Below are 24,947 nucleotides of genomic sequence, written 5' to 3'. Positions count from 1 at the left end.
GGAATTCGGAACCGCTCACTTCTGGTTAAGCAAAAACCTTGCTAGGTCATCTGGATCCTAAACTGCGGTTACTGTTACGAGTAATTTGAATCAAACCATAGGTGATGAAATTGGCTTTTACAAAACATTTACAAAGTTTTCAAACCATATAACATAGCAGACTGAGATTAAGGAAAGGGAAGCTTCTGAATACCTCCTTGCAGTGAAGTGGGAGGGGCAGGCGCACATGTCCAAGGCTCATTGCAGTTCATCCTCATCATACTAACCAATGCATCTTCCCTAGAGAAATCTGCCTCAGTGAAGGCTAGGATACCAATATTTTGAATGAGAAAGATACATAAGCTGCCCTCCTTGGACGCAGTGTCACCAAGTGCAGTAACTTAAAACTTATCACTGAAATAAAAGACTGTCGTTCCCTTATGTGAGAGAAAGTAAATGGATGTATCTATCTACACACACTGTGGGAATGGAACCACCTGTCATCTGCCTCAATGAACCCTGTCTCTTGTGGGTAGCAGGTTTTGTTCTAAGCCTGAGTGAAAAAATTGAATTCTATATACACATAAGAGGGTATACACACACATCCAACATTTACATACCTTACATATAAGTACTTTTAATGTGGGATGTCTATAGATTGAATCCTTTTGAAAATGATTCACCTGCTGACCACAAGCTGTACAGCTCACAATACCATGTAGCCCTTCCTCTACAAAAAAAGTCAGAAGGACCATATCAATTTTTCTTCTACAAAAACCTCCTTTTTCCAACACAACTTAGCTTGCATGTCATTGTTAGAAGGACTCTGAGTGTCACTACTTCTGCAATATCACCAATTGCAGAGGTATCTTTAAAAGGCTAAAGAAAACTGTTGTAACCAGTTAAGAATTATTTTCTTCCCCCTGAAGCATTGGATTCACACATAAATATTAAATTAGCTTCTTATGGAATGGCGCAACCTAAATAATCAGTAAAAAATCTTAAAGATTGACTTCACAGATTGCAATCCTGCATTCAGTTTTGCTAGAGATTTAACAACTGCATTGGGAATTTGATTGTTCAACAGGGTGCAGAATTGCAGTCTACGTTGTGAGCATAAAAATAACATTTAATTCACCCAAGAGCACAAATTTATGAAAGCTTTTAACATTATTCACATTTCGAATGAGGAAAGACTAAAGAAGAAAACAGAGGGGGAAATGTTGTATTAAAATTATTTTTAAAAACTAAACAAAAACACCTAAAGAGAAATATTGCCCCTGAACAATTGCTGTAACCTACTAAGCTGACTCCTTTCCATCCAACGCACAATAACATACCCTTCATCCCACCTCCCATTTATCTTCTTTCTGCTTCACTATCTCCCTAATCATCCGACTGATATTAGGATTTTCTGTAATTCACAAAAGTGGCTCCTCTTTTCTGTTTGCTGCTTTTCAAAAACTAATTTTAGTTATAATTCTTCTGCAATCCTATTATGATGTAATATTAATAACATATTACTATATTATTCTTAAAGATACTGAAAAATCTTTTAAGCATTGATTGCAGCTTTAAAAAAATCCACTACGTTGCAATCATCAGTTTTCGCATCCAAAAATAAAGTTGCACATTACAGGAGGCAAATTCTGCAAAGAACTCCTCATCTAAATGTGTCCCACACTCTGTTCTTCTCTCACTATAATAAATTTATAATTTGAAATAAATTGCTAATGTAATGCTGAGCTAATGCAAGAGCCCCCAAACCTGGTGGGGCTATCAATGGTCCCTTGATCTTTCTTCCCATCAACAACTCAGCCTTACTCCTTGCTCCCAAATTCCTTTAAGGGCACAGCTGCCCTTGCACTTCTGGTGAAACTATTCTAGAATTCATTGATGCCTAGGAACACAAGAATTGCTGCACTAGGTCAGACCAAGGGTCCCATCTCATTATCAAGCAGTCTGTTTACTACAGTGGTCAATCCAGTGTCTCTAGAAAGCTCACAAGCATCAAGAATGCAGAGGTAATTCAGACTTTTTAATAATGATAATAGAATGATTTAAATGCATCATTGAACTTAATTCAAGTGCATTTACCTCCACGCTTCTTTTGAGCTTCAGGTTTCGTTCTAGCAGTATTTCTGTTCCTAAATTCAGGTCCTTTAAAGTCATCTTTGTCTTCATTACGTACTGGCTCTGGCTGTACAACAATTGTTCCTAAGATGACAATTTAAAAATTACACCAAATTATTAAATGCAGAATTGTAATATAAAAGTCTAGCAGGGTTTTCCTATACTCTTACTGAAAGGATGACCAACTCATCTAACACAAAAGGCATCAAAGTTATACAGTACATGTGGCTCACATAGTGCTGGGCATACAAATATGGAGATTAACATACTATATACAAAGCCTAAAAGAGAAATTGCATTCATTCATGTTCCATATCTATCACACAGAACTTTAACATAGTTCTGGCAAGACCATCAGAGGACCAGGAGTTATGGGTTATATTAAGCCTCAGGCCGCTAGCCGTCTATCCCTACTCTTATAAACAGGCGGCGATGCTTCTATTAGTCCTCATTCCTTTCACCCCATATCTTATGCTGAAAGTAGACTAAATTGCCATGTTCCCCTTACCCTCACTCCCATGAAATGGCCAGGAACATTAATAGCTGTCATAATATTAGACTATTTGAAATTAAGGTTGCAACTATTTGTCATACGTGCACTGCAGAAACCAATCACAGCAACTACAAATGGTCTTCCCTCTCTCAAAATACATTCAGTAATACAAAGCATGGACTATGCCCTTTCTGGGCTGTTTTACCGGCTGCCACTCGAGACAATGGGGAAAATCAAAACAGAATGGCATGTGTTTTACCAGAGGATGTTAATGGTGGTGATACATGACTCTCTACTGAGGATAGAGACAGAAAGCAACAAGATGTCCTGGGAGTTGTGCTGTTTTTCAGATGCAAAGATTCACAAAGTTGCCAGGTCTTATAAAGTCCACTGACCACAGCCCCTTCCTTATGAGTCATGCAAGTACAAACAATTCTGTCAGTCACAGCTTTCAATGTATAGCAAAGGACTATGGCTGGGAAATTGAAGGGCCTTGGGGCACAGGTGTTTTTTTCATCATTTCTTCCTGTTGGAAGGTTATGGCCCAGGGAGAGGAAAATACTGAGGTAGATCGCTGACTGTGCTGGTGGTGTCATCAGGAAAGGTTAGGCATAGGCATCTTAAGACCATGTTCTCCATTTCCTTGAGGAAGGACTTCTGGCAAGAGAGGAGTTGCACCTCAAAGTAGTTGGAAATGTGTTGGCTGACAGTCTCAAAAACCTGACTAACAGAACTTTAAATTAAATCCTGAAGGAGAGGGAGACAATATTAGAGATGACTAGGGAACAAATGGTACTGGGGATAATAGCTTCATTGATGCATAGGAAACTGAGGCAGTGCTACAGAAAGCTGCTAAAGGGTAGAAAACTACAAGAAGGAAGCAGGTGGAGGAATTAACTCATGGTTTTAAGTTATCTCTATACCAATGCACAGAGTATGGGAAACAGGCAAGAAAAATTTGAGCTCTTTATGCAGGATGTCAAATATGACCTAATAGGCATTACTGAAACTTGGTGGGATGAGACTCATGACTGGAATGTAGAAACTGAGGGGTATAACTGATTCAAAAGAAACAGACTAAACCAGGGGTTGTCAACCTGGTCCTTACTGCCCACAAGTGGGCATTTCAGAATTCTAGGTGGGTGGTAGGGGGTTCTATGGCACAAGCTGAATCCTTCTTCCCTAGAGCACTGGTGGGCAGTAAGGAAATTTTACCATCAAGAAAGATGCATTAGTGGGCGCTGGGAATAAAAAAGTTGACTACCCCCAAACTAAACAAAAAGGGAGGAGAAGCAATATATGTAAAATATGATCTATTCACAAGTATATACCATTACCTGGAGCATGGAAGGCAGACTGATATATGGGTAAAAAATGTACAAGAGTGAAACAAGAGTGACCTATTTGCCTTCCTACAGCAGATTGCAAAACATTCAAAAAAGTGTGATAAACGGTAGAAAGAATGGGAGACTTCTCCTGCCCTGGGGGGCGGGGTAGGACTCAACCCCAACAGCTTCAAGTTATAAGAAAAGAGATTCTGAGTAAACATCCTGAGGAGAACTTTCTGATAGTAAGATCTGTTCAACAATGGAATGGATTCCCTGTGAATCATAGAATTGTCAAGTTAAGGGACCCTGTGGGTTATCTAGCTGAATTCCCTCCAATGCAGGAATCTCAACTAAAGCATCACTGACTGATAACCATCCAACCTCTGCTTAGAAACCTCCAATGAAGGAGAATCCACCACATCCTATGAGACATGAGAAATAAACATGAGGCTGCTCTTTTAAGCAGCAGCACTCAGCAATATCGCAACATCCATTCCTAGTCCAATGGTGGTGGTTCCCAATTAGCTAAGTATAGCAGACCCCTCCCCTTCTTTTTCAAAAGCCAACCCCCTACTTTTGGAAATCATGGTGTCACATGACCCACGCAAGATGCCACCCCCCGTCAAAAAAGCAGGCTGTCCCGGACAGTTGATGTGTATGTGCCATGAACCACCAATTGGGAACCATTAGTCTAGGATTTTGCAAATAATTATTTGCCCCACTTCCAACACAGTTATCATAGAAAAACATCCTACAGATGTTGCTGGGCTCCAGGATTCATATTCTCACCATCCCTGACTATGGGCCATGCTACCTGGGGCTGACAGAGACTGGAATCCAACAATGTCTGGTGGCTACACACTAGCCACCCCTAACTTGAAGTAACAAAGTAAAGCAGAGAGGGAAAACATGTTTTACATAATGAGGGATTCGATATTTTGTTGCTCTGAAGCTTTAAGAAAATTCCCAGGGATGAGTTCTTGACAAAAGGAACAAAAATAATTTCCAGTTTTATCCCAGTTTCACTGAAATTACAAGTTTCAATACTTCTAGGTAGCATGTACAGGCAGTATCCTAGCTAAATTTTAATATACACAGTATGCTGTTAGAATATTTCATAATTTATGGAATAAGTTACCTTTAGGCAAGCTTTTCATATCAACTTCATTTTCGGAGTTTTCATTTGAAACATCTTGATTTGTGGTTTCATCTAAGGTCTGTTCATCATCTGAGCCAACATACTTTGTTACAACTGTAGGTTTCCTGCATGAGCAGCAGACACATATATTTATACTACAACCAGTACATGTGAAGCCAAATTATCTCCACTATTTATCAAAACATTCTTTTAGACAACAGAATCTAGTGAATAGTATTATATAGATAGGCAATATAATGGCCAATGAAACTGAGCTGTAAGATGTGCAGATTACAAACACTGAAAATATAATGCCAAATTTACATAATGCTGTATTAATTACCCATTACTATTTTTATTAGTACGTGTACTGCTTATATGCCAAAGTGGCTTATTACTAAGAAAGTCATATTTGACCCATTTTTGAAAGCTTAAAGGCTGACTGAATTACATGATTAGAAAAAGAAAACAAGAAATATCGCTATCTATACCTTCATTTATTAGTTCATTCATTCATTCAATTTATATACCACCTGGAGTAGGTTTAGGCAAACTTGGCCCTACAGATGTTTTGAGACTACAATTCCCATCATCCCTGACCACTGGTCCTGTTAAATAGGGATGATGGGAGTTTCCCCAAAACATCTGGAGGGCCGAGTTTGCCTATGCCTGACCTGGAGTATTAATTCCGTATTTGTAGTGAATCTATTAAATATTTAGGTATGCCTATACCAAAATATATAATTCAATTAAAGGTAACAGTAAAGGGACCCCTGACGGTTAAGTCCAGTCGTGACCGACTCTGGGGTTGTGGTGCTCATCTTGCTTTATTGGCCGAGGGAGCCGGCGTACAGCTTCCAGGTCATGTGGCCAGCATGACTAAGCCGCTTCTGGTGAACCAGAGCAATGCACGGAAACACCGTTTACCCTCCCACCGGAGAAGTACCTATTTATCTACTTGCACTTTGATGTGCTTTCAAACTGCTAGGTGGGCAGGAGCAAGGACCGAGCAACTGGAGCTTACCCCATCGTGGGGATTCGAAACGCCAACCTTCTGATCGGCAAGCCTTAGGCTCTGTGATTTAGACCACAGTGCCACCCGCGTCCCTTATAACTCAATTAGTAATATGCAATTTAAATAAAATATAAAGAGAGGTTTCTTCAGATATTGATAGATGGGAATCATTAAACTTTACACCTTTGGGGAAGGTGACTGCTCTCAAAATGAACATTATTCCCAGATTAATTTATATTCTAATCCTAGTTCATCTATCTGGAAAGTATTTTCAGAAAATAAAAAAAATTCTAGGGAGAGAGTCGATTCTGAGAATATCTTTACAGAAAATGCAATTACAAATTAAGGGGGAAGGATTCAGAATTCTGAATCTGGAGCTATATTATCATGCATATTTATTGTCAAGTATTAAATGATGAAAGCCAACAATTGGTGTTACACTGGTACCTCGGGTTACATACGCTTCAGGTTACAGACTCTGCTAACCCAGAAATAGTGCTTCAGGTTAAGAACTTTGCTTCAGGTTGAGAACAGAAATCATGCTCCGGCAGCGCGGCGGCAGCGGGATGCCCCATTAGCTAAAGTGGTGCTTCAGGTTAAGAACAGTTTCACATTAAGTACAGACCTCCGAAACGAATTAGGTACTTAACCCAAAGTACCACTGTATTTTTCCAATTTGGACAACTTTGGAATATACACATATAGCACTTTTGTTTGGATAAACAGTATGAGGATCAAAATACATTAGAACTCTGGTATCTCTCGAAATAATTAGAGTGGTATCTTGGTTCTCAAACTTAATCTGTTCCGGCAGTATGTTTGACTCCCAAAACCGTTTGAAAACCAAGGCGTGGCTTCCGATTGGCTGCAGGAGCTTCCTGCACTCAAGCGCAAGTCACGTCAAACATTTGGCTTCTGAAAAACGTTCACAAACCAGAAAACTTACTTCAGGGTTTGCAGCGTTTGGGAGCCAAAACGTACAAGTACCAAGGCATTCGAGAACCAAGGTACGACTGTATGTCTGTTAGAAAGTTATGGAATGTGATGCCTAATAAAAACAACTTGACCCCTTTTCCCACAGTAAATTGACTTTATGGAGAAAGCCATCAAAAATTAAGAAAAATATGGTGATAAGGAAAATTGGATGGACGTGGATGTATTGACTTTGGATCAACTCAAATATGACAATGAATTTTTACATTGTGTTATGAAATAAATATCAGCTATCGGATGTAATCCAATGGCAATATTTACAACTACAATTTACAATTACAACTACAACATTTTTTAACAATTATGTTTGGACCAGCATTTTCAGCTTGAGACACCTGAGATAATAAAAAAACTGGTTAAATCCTTTAGAACTAAAAAACCCATGATTACTTTTTAAAGATATTTGTTACAAATAAATCAATTTCATATGGAGATGTTAAGAAATGAATGGAATAAAGAATTGGAGGTTCCTATATTGCCTTGACAATGGGAGTGTTTTAACTTCTATAGCAAGGGTGTCAATGAACCTTAAATCATTACTTACACAACAGAAAATAATATTTATAATTTATTGGTCTCCATTACGTTTGTATAGAAAAGGACTGTCTTGAGACAGCAGTATGTTGGAAATAATGCTTCTTTAAAACACACATTTTTACCCATTTAAAAAAAAAATTAAATGGGCAATAGACATCAGCCATAATCTTGACTTTGAATGGTGGGAGGAACTGTGGAACAGTAGTATAAAGTTTACGGCGTGTATGGCACTGAGGGAAAATATCTGGAAAATGATATATAGGTGGTATCACACACCGGTGAAATTGGCTAAAATGTATAGGTTAAAGAATAAAAGATGTTGGAAATGTGGTGAAGCAGAAGGCAACTTTTATCACATGTGGTGGTCATGTAATAAAGTGAAAGGCTTTTGGGAATTAATTTATAACGAGCTTAAAAAAATACTTAAATACACCTTTCCCAAAAGACCTGAAGCCTTTCTGCTAGGAATGATGGGTAAAGAAATTAGAAAAGAAGATAAGAACATATTTTTTTATGCCACCACAGCCGCAAGAATTATGTTGGCACAAAACTGGAAAACGGAAACCATACCCAGTATAAAGGATTGGCAGGTCAAAATGGTAAACTATGCCGAGCTTGCTAGACTAACAGGTAGAATACGAGACCAAGATGAACAGAAATTTCATGAAAATTGGAATAAATATTGGAATTATATGAGAACCAATTTGTAGAGGAAACTGGCGGGGTTGGAATAAATCTAACAGTGAGTGATTAACTTTTAAGAATAAAAACAAAATACATGATTGTGGAATTTATTTGATACTTACCAAAAGGGTGGAGGGGAGTCCAGGGCTCGGCAGAGCCCGAAATATTATTATTTTCTTTTTATGATTTTTTGTATAATTTGGGGAAGGGAAATAATAAATTATGTAAATATGTACTAATATGTATACTGATATGCTTATCGGTATGTTTATTTGTATATTTTCTTTGTGTAATTTGAATAAAAATGTACTGGGGGGGGGGAATAAAAAAATAAAACACACATTTTTACAATGTCCTATACTTACTATGTTTTGGAAAAAAGTAGTGAATTATATAAATATGTCTGTGCAAAAAAAGCTAAAATTTTCAGATGATAATGTTCTTTTGAACTACATACCTACTATATGGAATTTGACAACTGGACAATGTAATTGGATTCTCCGTGCCCTTACTATGGCCAAAAGACCGATATTGCTGCAATATTCAATATTCAGTTATCTAGGGCTCACATTCCATCATACAGGATCTTGGAAGCACCATTGGCAAACCTCCTTCAAAAGGCAGAGATTGCAAAGCTAGCCATACTTAGATTTTTCTTCACAAAGGGCGGCAAATATGTTCCAGCAGCCTTAAGGGTTTTCAACACAAAGCCTGTTTCCCAACTCCTGTATGCAGTAAATGTCTGGCATAATGGGGACCTGCCAAAGCTAGATGGCTTTCAGGCAAAATTTCTACAATCTCTGCTGCAGGTACCTAACTGCGTCCCCAACTCCGTACTTCTGTTAGAAGCTGGTGAATGCCCAATTTCAACTAAAGCGTGGTGGGCTGCCCTAAAACATTGGCTCAGGATTTCAGCGTTTAAACTAGGGAAGGGTTTGTACCAACACCTGACCAGTGAGGAATTTGTCAGCAAATGGCAGAAAACCATGGCTAAAAAAGCCACCTCTATTGGTCTGTCTCCCCCCCAATTGTATTACCTGGGTTATGAAGGCGCCCAAAAGATTTTAAAGCAAAGATTATGGGATAATGCACACAGTGACTTGCGATCTCGATCACACGCAGTCTGTAGTCCGCTGGCAGTAGGAGTTCTTTAAGTTAACATCTTACATAAAAAACATGACAGTACCAAACTACCGAAGGCTTTTCACCAAAGCCAGACTAAATGTCTTTCCCTCTGCAGTGTTGGATGGCAGATTGAGAGGAGTTCCCTACCAGGACAGACTTTGCTCGTGTGCTCAAGACATCGATTCCATAAAACATACTTTGTTGCATTGTGCAAAATATGAGCAGGCCAGGGCTGAACTGATACTACCCTTGCTGGTATCTTTCCCGGGAAAATCAGAGGCTCACTATGTCAGGTTCCTACTGGAAGACCGGACAAATGCTAGAACGTTAGCAGCGGCAAAGTTTTTATCGGAGGTTGCAAGAACAAATGAGTCCTATATTCTAAACAAAATGCTTGATTAACATGGAGGTAGGCTGTATGAACTGTGTATTGATTTGTAATGATTTGTTGAGTCTCTGGACCGTAATAAAGATTGATTGATTGATTGATTGATTGATTGATAAATATGTCTGTGCAAAAAAAGCTAAAATTTTCAGATGATAATGTTCTTTTGAACTACATACCTACTATATGGAATCTGACAACTGGACAATGTAATTGGATTCTCCGTGCCCTTACTATGGTCAAAAGACTGATATTGCTGCACTGGAATGATAAATGTATGGCTCCACTTATTCAATGGATTGAAGCTGACTACTGTTGCCACCTATGAGCAGATTGCTTATTGACGTAGACTTTGCATGGATATGTATAATGAAATTTGGAACTCATTTATACAAAATACAGTAGGTATAAAATTGTGTTTGTTAACTGTTAACATTTGTTTTAGTAATATACAACACTTCTTTCTCTTTCTTCATTTTTTATATTAAAAAAACTCACTTTTTATGTTTTTTATTTGTTTTTAAAAATAAATAAGAATTTAAGGAGGGGTTATATACCACCCTTCTTCCAAGGATCACAGGGCAGGTTACAGTAGAAAAACAGAAAAATATGTAACATAGTAACATGTACTATTTCTTAAAATGACCACCATGGATTCTAACAGATAGTGAGTTGTTCCTTCAGACTCACTGTAGCAAGCAATTCAAACTGGTAAACAGAATATCAAACTAACCTTTTGGAACGTGGTGAACATAACGATTTGGACTTTTCAGAAGAGCTGCTACCCTGAATATGAAAGGGAGAGGAAACACAAAATTGCAAGCCATATACAATTAAACATCCCTATGCATGCACATCAATTTATACATAACTTACTATGAAGTTTAAGGACAACTCTACCCTACTTTTATATATGTAAATGTAACTAACTGGGCTTGTGCTTTAAATATAAACTATAAAATGCAATGGAATTAAATAATTGTATAAAAGTAAACACTAGACTTCAAATCTCGATGATCTTACCAACTGCTTTCAGCCACATTAATAAAGTATAGCAAGGGCAGGAAGGTTTGCACATCTGTAAATCTCATACAGGAAAGCACTGTCCATATGAACAATAGAGTTTGCATGAATATTATGAACCACAGGCCAGAACATACAATCTTTCTAGGTTAAGTAATCCTAAAATCAGTAAAATTATCATCCTCCACAAAATTAAAAGTCACAGTTGAGATGCTTAATGGGCACAAACAATTTTTAAAAATTATTTGTAAGAAGAAAATTGCCTCTGAAACAAAAAACCAGAAACCAATAGCTGGATCTCATAAAAATGAAAGAACTGAAAAAATACTGAATTTATATGCTGAATATAAGATAGTTCCTCAAGTTTTCAAAATACCAAAAAATAAAACCAAGTTATTATTGTTGTGGTTCATTTGTTATCACTGGCTTATTAAAGCTGCACTATACATCCTGGGAATTTCCAAAAATATAAACAAAATCATTTCTAAATAGATGCTCTATACAAATTCACTCTTACACACCATGGAGAAAGTAACCTAAGCAATCTGCACTCATATGAAATCAATCACCACTTTCCACAAGTGTTTTTCATTATTATAAACTAAGCTACTAAATTGTTCTTACTTCTTCCCTGCAGTTTTCCATTGGAGTTGGAACTGGAGTTGGAATATTTTCCGTCATAGCAAATTTATCTGTAAGAAACGGATGGAATATGTTCACGCGTAAAGATGGATAGTAATGATTCAAAATACACAAAACAGCAACAATGCATATAACTACACTGTAGGCAAAGTACTGTACTATCTTCCACAAACAACTCAAACTGATCCTGGCTGGGTTGTATTTATTTAGTACTAGATCAAATCATAAAGAAACACTAAAAACCAAGGATTCTCTTCAGAAAATAAAATCAGATTGTCACAGAGTACCTTTAGAAAGTGACAACCAACAATGCAAGCCGATTCCCCATTTCCCTCTGGAAAAAGTGGGGGACAAGGGAGAGAAAGAGAAGAGTGTCAGCTACTAATGAACAAAGGGGTACTTCTTCCCAAAGGTACACAACAGTACATGCTCCCCCCACTCAGTGTTTGAAACTCCCCTTGTTCTAGGTGCATTTTGCAACAGGGAATTTCATTAGTGTGAGCGGTTTCTGAGCTCTGGGTACAGTATTCCACCTAAGATTTCATATTAAACCTGAAGAATGGAAGGAAGACCTTTTTCTGCCTCCCCCCTTCCAGCTACTCTCTGAAGACTAGAGAAGAGAATATTAGAGGGGTGGGCAAGTGAAAGACTAGACCATGTGAAAAATGAACACAATATTTTAGCTGCAGTTCATTCATTTTTAGCTTTCCATTCTTGTTATAAAAAAGTATGCCTAGACATTTCGTTCTTGCGGCCATAATCTAGGTTTAAGGTGCCATTTAGCTTCTGGCTTTCATATATCAATTTCTAACACTGCCCCCACCCCTCCACATTTCCATGGCAACCACATTTTTTGCTTAGACAAAAATTAATCCATATCTGCAGTTTCTGGAAAAGAGTGATTCTCCAATGCAAAAACAGATGGTCATCATTTTTAGCACCAATATTTGCATAAAAATGTAAATCAGTCAGACTGTTATTGTTTACAGCCTAGGGCAATTTATAATGTAAATCAAAAAACTAACACAAGAATAAGATAAATCATTCAATTTTTCAGAACTGCAAATTATCAAAATTTAAAGTTATAAAGTTCTCCTGTGACCTTCCCAGACTCCAGTAAGCAGTCCTCCACCTGCAGGAAGGTAGTTCCAGGGGTTCCTGACTTTGTGCAATTTCGCCTTTGCACAGGGACCCAACCCTCATGAAAGTGGTGGGCTTATACCTGTACCTATAAAATTAAGCCTCAAAAATCCCAAGTGCAAACTACTAGACACTAGTAATCTAAAGAGATACTGAACATCAGGTAACCTGAAAACTGAAAGAATGAAGACAGACTAAAAAGAAAGCTGGAAGGCTGAAACACTTTCATCTACTTGAAATGATTGGTTTTTCTTCATGTAACATGTTCAGTTTTGTTTTCATACATGAGCAGACCTTGTCACACAGACCTTGCCCATGTATGCAAGGATCCCTACTCTCTCAGATCTTAGTAGGTGGTTTATTTTACAGTAATTAGCATTAATCATTAGAATTCCCCAGATCTGATAATGTAGCAGTTATTTCTATGTTATTTTGCAACAGTTTCTGAATTTGCCACAAAACTCCTAGCAACATTCAACATAATGCATAAGAACTAAGGTTGGCATGGGCAGAAAGATAATACCGTATACTACTGTAAGCAGAACTAATATAAAGAACTATGGAAACACTGAACATATTAAGGTAAACATATCTGACATTTATTAACATATTTATTAATAAAGTGAATGATTTAGTCATATTGGTGGCAAGATCAGCCAGAATGAGCAGTTTAGGATGCAGGTGATTCCTGGCTAAGCCAGCATTAAGTCTTCAACTCCAGCTCAGCCAAAGACACACCAGCATAATTTGCTCATCCTGCTTCAGCCCAGCTTAGTGTAAGGCCCCAAAAGGTGTTCCAGGAGTGTAGCGATACTAGAAAGGAGGTGCTTAGGCTGGATCTGAAGCCTGTTCAGCTCAGTCATGTGACCTAGCAATACAGCCTATAACACTATTCTAAAGGTTTGTTTTCCATCCACCACGCTTAGGCACAGCAGGGGGTTGGATCTGGTGCAGATTAACTTATACAAACTGCACAAGGTTACTTCCTAAGTTACAGATGCCTAAACGATACATCAAAGAAGGTACAACTCACCTCTCAGAGTCATCAAGAATACAACAGCAGTAATTATTATTTCAGACCTAAATAGCTTTGTTGAATGGCATTACAGAATGAACATACAAGGAGCACAGATCTGAACAGGTTTTAATTAGTAAGGCTGTTTTACCTATAGTTAATCTTGGAGGAGACTTTGCATCCTCAGATTCTTCTGATGAGTGAGCCAAAAAGTCATGAAGCTTCTGCACCAATGTAGTCAACTTGCTTTCACTGTTTTAAAAAAAATGCACCATTTGAATGTTTGCCTTTTTGTAAATATTGTCACAGTGTGAAACAAGCTTTATTTCCATTATGACATGCAATCTCAAACTCTCTCAAAAATAGCAGTGTCCAGTTTTCGAGACATCTCTTGGGTTAAGAAACAAATATATGCCTCAAGTAAAAGGGGGAGTGAAGGATGGGGGGAGAAACAAACTCATTCTGTTCTCCTGTCTTCCAAGGTCTACACACTTGATTGCTATGCATGTTCTATCTACCCTCCTTGGAATGTTCTATGCCCCGATGCCTGAGAAGCCTAATGACATTCTCATCAAACCATTTCAGGGTCAGGACTAGGCCTGGGTGATGTAGTGACCAGTATGAGGAACAGACCACAATGAAAGCTTCACTCAGCAATATATCGCTGGCGAAACTGCCGCTGCTCCTAAGACCCTCCGCAGTTGGCTACTGTAGCTTGGTCCAACTTCAGGCAGAGAGGTGCGGGGTAGCCTGCCAACCCTGCATCGCTGAAGGCAACCTCAGAAAGGAGCCCTGAGGCAGGGACATTAGAGCTGACTCAGAAGGTGACCAGCAGGCTGGAGTCAACTGCATTGGCCCCAGCCCGCCAGATGCTTGGGTGAAAGTGCCTCAGCTCCCGCGATGAGAGCTAAAGCAGTTTCACCCCAAACACGATGTTTGGCTGAGGATACATTGCAATGTTGAAAACCTAACATTGCCCAGCCCTAGTCAGGACCAGTGTCAGAAACTCAAATGTATGAGCTAGGTGCCAAATGGCTCCTTAAGCCAGGGTTACTTTCACCAAAACGTAATGTCTAGTTGCCATTTTGGAGCCTGAAGGCTCAAAAGTTGTATCTTTCCATTCAACTTTTTGGTTCCTGAAATTCATTCTGATTGTACAGATAAAATATCATGGATAGAATTCCAAAGGATGTGTTGGTCTGTGAAAACCAGCAAAATCCAAGGATCCCAAGGCATGGACCTCCAGATAGTGGAGACATCAGGTACCATCCTGGTGCCCAGGCATCTTCAATTGGTCACAAGTGGCTGATAGCCATGTGCAAAATGCACCTGGTGCCTGGTTAATTTCCAAAGCTGGTCAGGACTAATTCTGACAAGTTAAATCAACAAAGAACAGTTCCATCCATGGACACTCCAAAAAGTATTCAACAAAATTTAACAAATGTACCCCTTTTGCATGCAGTGTCTGCAAATACGAGCATATAACTGGGATGTGAAATTTCTCTGTGTGCAGAGCCCACCACATGGATCAAGAGCTTTAAAATACAGCTTCTGCTACATTTTCATGCCCATGTTAACAACAACAATAATAATAATTTATTTATATCCCTCCCTCCCCAGCCGAAGCCGGGCTCAGAGCGGCTAACAACAGTAAAATAATACAGCATTCTAAAATCAATTCATTATAAAATCAATTCATATCACATTGATGGCAACCATTGGGCTGGAGTTCTGTGAAGAATTACCAAAGGAGGGGGTCAGGCTGTGCCTTCGCCAAAGGCCTGGTGGAACAACTCTGTCTTGCAGACCCTGCAGAAAGATGTCAAATCCCGCAGGGCCCTAGTCTCTTGTGACAGAACTTTCTACCAGATTGGAGCCACAGCCAAAAAAGCCCTGGCTCTGGTTGAGGCCAGCCTAACCTCTCTGTGGCCTGAGACCTCCAAGGTGTTTTTGTTTGAAGACCATAAGGTCCTCCGTGGGACATACCAGGAGAGGCGGTCCCTTAGGTACAAGGGTCCTAGGCCGTATAGGGCTTTAAAAGTTAAAACCAGCACCTTGAACCTGATCCTGTACTCTACCGGGAGTCAGTGCAGCTGGTAGATAACTCCTCTTCCAAGAATCATCTAGCTGAGAATGAAACACAATCTTAACATTTTTTCTCAAAATATAACATACGAGAACCACTCTAATCAGCACAATAAATAACAACAACAACAATTTGAATCCCAACAACAACAACAACAACAACAGTTTGAATCCCGCCCTCCCCGGCCAACGCCAGGCTCAGAGCGGCTAACATCATAAGAACAACACAATATGCATAAAAACAGACATCAATTAATTAAAATACATCAATTAATTAAAATACAAGCTAAAATCTGGGCAGGTGGCAATTATCAGGTTGGAATTGAGAGTGGTTAATATTTGCCAGGACCAACTGTTTCCACTGAGCATACAAGGACCTGTGACCGGGTTGGGGGCCTCCTTCGGGTTTATTTTATACAAAGGAAAATAAGTCAAACTGCATCCTGCCCAAAGGCATGGGGGAACAGCTCCGTCTTGCAGGCCCTTAAGAAAGATGTTGAATTGCGCAGGGCCCTAGTCTCGTGTGGGAGAGCGTTCCACCAGGCTGGGGCAACGGCCGAAAAGGCCCTGGCTCTGGTCGATGCCAGTCTAATTTCCCTGGGGCCCAGGATCTTCAAAGTGTTGTTCTTAGCAGACCGTAAGGTCCTCCGTGGAGCATACCAGACATCCCGTAGGTACGAGAGTCCTAGGCCATTTAGGGCTTTAAAGCTTAAAACCAGCACCTTAAACCTGATCCTGTACTCCACCGGGAGCCAGAGCAGCTGCTACAGCACTGGGTGAATGTGATCCCATGGCAGAGACCCCATAAGGAGTGTCACCGTGGCATTCTGCACCCGCTGGAACTTCTGGGTCAGTTTCAAGGGCAGCCCCATGTAAAGTGAGTTACAATAATCAAGCCTGGAGGTGACCGTCACATGGATCACAGTGGCAAGGTCAGGGCAAAAGAGGTAAGGGACCAACTGCTTAGCTCAGCAGAGATGAAAAAATGTCGCCTTTGTTGTAGCTGTAACCTGCACCTCAATAGAAAGGGAGGCGTCAAAGATTACACCCAAACTCTTGACGGAAGGCGCTGGCACTAATTGTGCCCCCGCAAGGAATGGGAGTTGGTCCCCCCAACCCCATATCATTCCAACCCAGCCAAAGGACCTCTGTCTTCGAAGGATTTAACTTCAACCGGCTCCCATGTAGCCATCCAACCACAGCTTCCAAACATCTAATCAGTGTGCCTGGGGCCAAGCCAGGACAGCCTTCCATCAACAGATAGAGTTGGGTGTCATCAGTATACTAATGGCAACCCAAACCAAAATTCCAGACAAGCTGGGCGAGGGAGCACATAAAGATGTTGAAAAGCATTGGGGAGAGAAATGCACGCTGCAGTACTACACACACCAAGTAGTGCGACAACAGCTCCCCCCCCCCCGCAGCGCCACCCTCTGTCCCCAACCAGAGAGGAATGAGCACAGCCATTGAAGGACTGTGCCCCAAATCCCCATGTCGGCGAGGAGGTGGTCTAGAAGTTCATGGTTGACCATGTCAAAGGCTGCTGACAAATCTTAAAGAATCAACAGCCCCAACCCGCCTCAATCCAGCTGCCTACAGAAGTCATCTGTTAGGGCGGCCAGAGCCGTCTTGGTCCAATGACCAGAGCAAAAACCGGACTGGAATGGATCCAAAGCCGATGTTTCATCCAGAAATCCGCCAAGCTGTTCAGCAACTGCTCTCTCAATCACCTTACCCAGGAACAGAAGATTCAAAACTGGGCGGTAATTGGATAGATCTAAAGGATCTAATGATGTTTTATTTAAGAGCAAACACACCACTGCCTCCTTCAGTTCCCCAGGGAATGTCCCAGAACCAAGGGACAAACTGATGATCTCACCCGGGGGGGCCGCACCTCGTCTGGACATGCTCTAATCAGCCAGGACAGACACAGGTCAACAGGTGGTGGGCTTTCTGGCACAGAGGAGTTTGTCCACATCGGCTGGGAGTATCCGGTTGAAGTGGTCCAATAGTGGACCCGAGGACAGTCGAGGAGCCTCCAGTTCTGTTATTGTATTAAAATTGGCAGGGAGGTCACGGTGGAGAGTCAGGAATTTTTCCGCAAAAAAGCTTGCAAATGCCTAACAGCTATGTGCTTGATTCATATTTAAATTGACTGTCCCTCTAGGGACATTAGAGACCTAATTATACTAAAAAGTTGCGCCAGGCAAGAGCTAGTGGGTGCAATGGAGGCTGAGAAGTAGGACTTCTTAGCAGCCTTCACTGCCATCTCATAGGTTTTCATAAACGCCCTATAAGATGTTCTTGAGGGTCAGTTGCGGGCATCCTGCCATACTCACTCTAGTCGTCTGAGGTCCCACTTTATTTTCCGGAGCTCCTCGGTAAACCAGGGGGGCCAGTTTCTGCGGGGTCGCAGAGGGCGCCTAGATGCGATCTCATTGATGGCCGCCAAGAGCCGGGTATTCCAAACCTCAACAAGCTCAGTCAATGAGTCGCCAGGGGGAGCAGGATCCCGCAGGGCCTGATGGAATCTATCAGGATCCATCAGCCTTCGCAGGCGAGCCCAAATAAGATCACCACCTAAGCAAGGTAGGAGCAGGAAGTCAATCCTGGCTTTCAGAGCATAGTGATCAGACCATGGCAGCTCCATAGTGGGGGATGTGATCACATCTATGCCTGCACCAAAGATCAGGCCCAGCGTGTGGCCTGCTTTATGTGTGGGGCCCGAAACAAATGGAGAGAGCCCTAGTGTCGCCGTGGAAGACACCAGATCCATAGCCTGTAAGGAAGGGGCAGCATCCGCATGTACGTTTTTAGTTTCCCAATACCAATAGATTGGGGAACTCCAAGGCCCAGGCGGTCACCACCTCTAGCAAGTCTGACAGGGTGGCTGCTGGTACACTAGGTGGCCGGTACACCAGCAAGACAGCCAAGTTCTCCTCAGAACCCTACACCAGGCTAACACATTCAATGCCGGGGATCAACGACAATGATAGAGGCCTGAAAGAACAATCTTCCCAGATTAACAATGCCAACCCACCCACCCCCCAACCCACAGTCTGCAACTGGTGGACGGAGAAACCTGGGGGTGCCATCTCTCGTAAGGTAACTGTTTCCCCTTCGCGCACCCAGGTCTCCATTACACAATCCAGGTCAACCCCCTGCAAGGTAAAGAAATCTCAAGGGTGGCAGTTTTGTTGCCTATAGACCTGGCATTGCACACCACCAGTGATGGAAGCAGGTGGTCCTTGCTCACCCTACCTTCGTCCCTGGGGATGGGGCACAGGTAGAAAGGGGTACAAGCATATCCATATCTCATACCCCTTCGCCTACAAGATCTGCCCCCACCGCCATACTTCCCTTGCCGTTCCACAGTAGTAATTCCAAGCCCCATTAGTGCCTCCTTTGATAGCATTGGTGTTATTAGAGCCTTATAAGCTGTGGTGGTGAGTATGGGGCCCACCCCCAGGCCCAAGGTGGAGAATGGGCTTCAAGGGGGAGCGGTCCTCCCCAATACTCACAGGCAGAGCAGCAGCAGCTCAAATCTTTCTTCAGCCTATCTATTTTGGGAATTTAATTTTGCTTGTTACTTTGTCTCTATGATGGTGATTGGCCAATATAGAGCAAAAAGAAAGCAGAGACACTGGAAAGAAGAAAGAGCAACCCAGTACCCAGGTTCTAGATATCCCCCAATTTAATCTCTGCTGGTGGTCAAAAGGAAGAGCCTATGGAAACATTTTTAAAGCATTCAGAAGGCCGGCGGGGGGCAAAAGTCTTTGCTCCCCCCCGCCTGCCTTCCCGGGACAGCGGAGACTTCTCCGCTGTCCCGGGGCGATTTTAAAATGCTGGCGGGCAGCAGCGAAGCCCTCCTGTCCCTGGAGCTTGCGGGGCGGGAGGTGGGGACAAGGGCTTTTCTTCCCACCGGCAGCCTTCAGAACAGCCTTCTGAAGGCTGGCGGTGGGAAGAAAAGCCCTTGTCCCCCCCCCCCCAGCCTTCAGAAGAGGTCGGGGGACAAACTGTCCCCGGACCTGGTCTGAAGGCGGTTTCCATAGGAACGCATTGATTGATTTTCAATGCATTCCTATGGGAAACCGTGCTTCGCAAGAAGAAAAACTCGCAAGAAGAAAAAACTTGCGGAACGAATTAATTTCGTCTTGCGAGGCACCACTGTACTGCACTCTTCTTCAAAACATTGACCATACATGTTATAAGAACTATGTAATTTCCAGTATTAGCAATTATAAAATTCAAGACCTTGTGGGAACAGATTGCTAATAAAAACTTGAAGACAAAGATTTATTTCTAATCTATGGCTGGACTTCAGCTTCCCTTACCTTTGCACCTGCTGGCCCTATCATTTCAGTTCAGTTCATTTTCCACTTGTTTATGTGAGCTACATCCCATCCCAAAGCAGCAATCAACTTCCAAGTGTGCCTTGTTTGACTCCTTTTCTTCCTTTCCAAGGCTTGTCTACCATTCTTTTTCCACACAGTACAGCAACTTTACCAAAGGAACACATCTGTGTCTGCCACAAACCCCTATAACAGCTCAGTCAATTTCCAGACTCTCAACGCCATCACAAAAACCCCTAATGGATTACAACCAGGGTGTATTTTATTTAAATCACGATTTAAACCACTACAGTGGTACCTTGGGATGCGAACGGGATCCATTCCAGAGCCCCGTTCTCATCCTGAATGGAACGTAAAACGTGATGGCGCGTCTGCGTGTGGCGCGTTTTGCCGCTTCCACGCATGCATGTGACGTCATTTTGAGCGTCTGCACATGTGCGAGCGGCGAAACCCGGAAGTAATATGCTCCGTTACTTCTGGGTTGCCACGGAGCACAACCTGAAAGCGCTCAACCTGAAGCACATTCAACCTGAGGTATGACTGTAGTTAGTAAGACTTGATTTAAATCACTGGTCAGTAAGACTTGGTTTAAATCATTATTTTTTTTACAGAAAGACTCATTCTTGCTGGTATAATCTTAATATTTACAACCATATGAAGGTTTCATTTTTGGAAGAATAGAATTTCAGAGTAGTTTTTAGAGATATCAAAAATGGTTATACTATTAGAAATACACAGATAATTATGAAATTATTGTGAGGTTTAATAAGTTAACTGTTTATATTTGTACAACTTTTCTGCTGTACTTTATTGGAAGAAGAAAAAGAATCATTTCCTTAATAACAATTTAAACCATTTATTTAATTAAAGCAATAACATTATAGCATATGTATCCATGTTTGTTAACTGATGTGGTTAAGCCATTTTTAATTAAGAAAAAAACTAAAACTGAGTTTTAGCACACATGAAAAACTTAAAACAAATCCTTATTTCCTGATGAAAAGCCTTTGGACTATAATGTAACTTAAATAGAAAACTATCTTTAGAAAGATTTTTTTCTCCAGAAGCATTTTATTTTAAAAATCTGATTTTTTTAAAAAAAATCCTTTTTAAAAAATCATTGATTACAATTATTACAATATAGATAAGGGTGGTCCAACATGCAAACCACTGTTTTTAGCGGCCCTCCATCTCCCCACCCTCTAACCCCACTCAGGGCAGCATGAGCAAGGCCGGTGGAGAGCGTGTGCCACAGCCAAAGGCGCAAGATTGTTGGAGCCGCCAGGCTGTGCTCTCAGGCCAGCTTGGAGCCTGGCAGCATCCCTAGGTTGCCAGGGCTCCAGAGGAACACAACCTCCCAGGGAGCAGGTGATTTGAGTGCAGACAGTTCCAGGACACTAGAAACTGCTGCAGTGGGAGCCATCCTCGCTTGGAGTTCGACTAGGCTGGGCTGCAGAGATATAAGCCACCTAGCACCCCCAGGGGTGGGCTTCAGACGGCCAGGGCTCATTGAGCTGCGTGCTTTGGGTGGCCCCTTTGGATGCACAGCCGTCTCTCAAAGGTTTGTGGGGAGCCTGCAGAGGGAGGAAAAAGCCTGGGGCACCAGATACCATGGGCTGCCTCCCTCCCTGTGCCAGATTTGATCTTCCAACTTTGACACCCAGTTGATGCTTTGTGGCAGGCATGGCAGCCTCTGGCCCAGGCACCTTGGGGGAGTGTACACCCCCAAAACCCTTCACCAATGGCAGGCAGGCAAGGTGGTGCAAGCTTACCGCCTAGGCACTGAGGTTGCCATGCCTCTATCTTAGCAGCAGCCACCACCACCACTGCTGACACTTCTTCTGGAATTCTTTGTCAGGCAGACTGCTGTAGCTTTCAGGGGGAGTATTTTATAGGTAGGCTGCAAAATCATGAAGTGGGAGAGAATGGAATTTTGGTACAGATAAGAAGTGCAAGTGTAGATGTGTGAACATGTTTCAATACAGAAGAACTCAGTTTCTTTTTTTTTTACAATGCAGAGAAGTCTGAGCTTTAGGATTCACCAATCGGTGTGGAAGAGAAAAGAAATGATATATTTATACAGTGGTACCTCGGGTTAAGTACTTAATTCGTTCTGGAGGTTCTTAACCTGAAGCACTACTTTAGCTAATGGGCCTCCTGCTGCTGCCGTGCCGCCGGAGCACGATTTCTGTTCTTATCCTGAAGCAAAGTTCTTAACCTGAGGCACTATTTCTGGGTTAGCGGAGTCTGTAACCTGAAGAATATGTAACCTGAAGCGTATGTAACCTGAGGTACCACTGTACTCTCTCTCTCTCTCAATTGTGAACACTATAATTTACAATAGGGAAATTTAATTCCATGTGCAGCCAACTCGTAATGGTCACATTGTGAAATACTTAGCACTACACACAAGCCACAAAAACTACATCACACACTTTGTACATATGAAGCATTGTGCATATTTACACTCTGAATAATTTGTTGTTGAACAAGAATTTATATACCAGCCATCTATCATCAATTGTGATACAACAAAAAGAAGCCTACAAAGAACTATACTGCAAGGTTAAGAGGTAATGGAAATAAGAGTTCCAAAGAAAGTAACTAGACATGACGTAATTCACACAATTAGCAATTATGTTAACCATTTTTCCCAGAGTAAATAGACATGCAGTAGGAGGGAGATCCAATTCAGGTCTGCAGCAGGGTACCCCACCCCTCCACCAGTGTCCAGATCCACCCTCCTTGCCTCCCAATTACTCTAGAAATAAGCTGGAAAAAGAAGGAGAGGTTACTCTCTTAGTAAGCTGTTGCTTCTTTGGTTTGTTGCTTGCATTTACTGTATTGTTTCATTTTATTATTTTATGTTATTATGCTTACTGTAATAGTCATCTTACTATTCTGCTGGAGACCATAGGGACATAAAGTTTATATACAATGTATGAGATGTTTACTTACATAATTTGCAAATAAATAAAATTTGGAAACCAATGTTTTACAATACAGTATAAACAAAGCACAAGCACTACTTCAAAACAAGCACACAGGTAAGATAACCAATAGTCAACCTAGCATGTACATGTGATGAATCATCAGCATTTTTAAGAGCAATATACATTTATTCACATATCCATTTCAGATCCCATTTTCAAGCAACCTCTTAATAACTTATTCAAAATGTTTCCATGACATAGATAATGTGCTCTACTATGAATTATTATGCTCAGAAGGGAAAATAGCATCTCTCATATGAACCAATATATGAACCAATATATCACATTAGTTAAAAAACAGGACAACAAATCTGGTATGCTTTCCATGCAAACAATTGCTCGCAGAACACACTTGTGGTGGTTAATAATTGCTATTATGTATATGTGTGTTTTTGTGTGAGAGTACTCTCTCTACTGCACATGTAGGTAACTATGATTTCTTCCAACTTTTGCACAATGGCACTTACCACCAGGTAGGCAACATGGAACTACAGCCCCACCCTCTCTGTTACCCTTCCAAAGATGCCAGGACTGTAATCTGTGACTCCTCCAGATGCTGTTCAGCTGCAACTTCCATCATCCCTGAGTACTGACCACGTTTTGAGGAACGTCTGTAAGTCAGTAGTAAGGCAGTTGCCTTACATAGAGAAAGCCCGAGGGTTCAACGCCGCCCAAGCCGCTCCAGGTACAACTGGGCAAGATTCTTGCCCAAAACAATGGGCAGCTGCTGCCAATCCACACAGAGGCAACACTGGGCTAGACGACCCTCCCCACAACTCAGTACAAAGCAGTTCCCTAAGCATGGACGTGGTCTGCAGCTGGGTGGCAGAACAAAAGTGCCCAAATTCAACCCTCGACATCTTACCCTAAGCTGAAGAGAGGGCTACTGGCGCAATCAACGCTGCGCTACCGTGCACCGGTAACACGGCACGAGGCGGCTTCCTAGAATAGCTGTCAACTTTTCCCTTTTCTTGCGAGGAATCCTATTCTGAATAAGGGAACTTCCCCTTAAAAAAAGGGAAACGTTGACAGCTATGCTTCCTAGGCGATACCCCTATTTAAAAGGGCGCCGCAAGGTCTCTGGGAAAGCGTGTGCAGAGGCCGCCGATCAACATCAACCATGCCGCCGGCCCCCCGACGACCGAGGCCTGGTTCCGGCAAAAGACAGGCCGCTCAGGAGCCCTGAGCGCCCTGAGCGCGCGCGGTTGGGTGGGCGTGGAAGGGGACCCGCAACTCTGATCAGTGACCGGCAAAAGGGGGGGGTGGCAGGGAAGGGAGGGGACGGGTGGCAGGATCTGCGCAGGAGCCCCGCCCCTTTCCTCTGCAGTGGCCCCGCCCCCTCGCCCGCCAGGGGAAGAAAACGGCCTCTCAGGAGGGGGCGCAGTGGAGGGGGGGAGGGGGGACGTTCGCCTCACACTGGGCATGCGCAGGCGGGAAGGGAGACACCCGGCCCTCCCCAACCTCCCTCCCTCCCCCACCCTGAGCTGCCGCTGATAAAATGACCTCGAAGAAATGGCGGGAGGAGCCGGCGGGAGGGGGGTGTTGTCTAATTTGTCCTCCGCGCCCTCTCGTGAAGCCACGCGCGTGAGGCAGAGAGGGCGATCGCCCCTCAGCTCCGGCTCCTCCCCCACCCCCCCACGCCTTCCCATTCCTCACCGCCCGCCATGGCCGAGAGAGTAGCGAGGCGCCGCCGCGTACCTCACGGGCTCCGCAGTCATCTCTCCACAGCTCCTGTCACTTTCGTTCCGGCGCGTGGGAGGCGAGCTTCAAACCCTGGTGGGAAACAAAGCGACTGGCGCGGCCATCCCCATCGCTGCCGTCGCCATCTTGTCGGCGAGTGTGAGACCAGCCTCCTGCCGCCTTCCCTCGCCCACTCCGGTGCGCCTG

The 24,947-nt window shown here is 42.4% G+C and overlaps 1 protein-coding gene across 8 annotated transcripts in view; it reads right to left on the bottom strand.

Annotated features, from left to right (window-relative positions):
* The window catches only part of ATRX (ATRX chromatin remodeler), an 89,154-nt gene extending 64,207 nt beyond the window's left edge, over window positions 1-24,947 (bottom strand). The window contains exons 1-7 of one of the 8 annotated variants that reach the window (XM_028714632.2): window positions 24,717-24,946; window positions 13,782-13,882; window positions 11,458-11,525; window positions 10,544-10,596; window positions 5,072-5,196; window positions 2,077-2,196; window positions 600-709 (exon numbers count right to left, since the gene is read on the bottom strand). In XM_028714632.2, the coding sequence (XP_028570465.2) occupies window positions 600-709; window positions 2,077-2,196; window positions 5,072-5,196; window positions 10,544-10,596; window positions 11,458-11,525; window positions 13,782-13,882; window positions 24,717-24,778 (639 nt within the window). In that variant the 5' untranslated portion in view covers window positions 24,779-24,946. Of the gene's footprint in view, window positions 1-599; window positions 710-2,076; window positions 2,197-5,071; window positions 5,197-10,543; window positions 10,597-11,457; window positions 11,526-13,781; window positions 13,883-24,716 lie in introns of those variants that run through there. The other 7 variants (XM_028714633.2, XM_028714634.2, XM_028714635.2 and 4 more) reach the window with 7 other exon arrangements.

The sequence above is a fragment of the Podarcis muralis genome, chromosome Z, assembly GCF_964188315.1.
Source record: "Podarcis muralis chromosome Z, rPodMur119.hap1.1, whole genome shotgun sequence".
Lineage (NCBI taxonomy): Eukaryota > Metazoa > Chordata > Lepidosauria > Squamata > Lacertidae > Podarcis > Podarcis muralis.
Note: the sequence above shows the minus strand (reverse complement) of the source record. Positions and strands in the feature narration are given on the sequence as shown.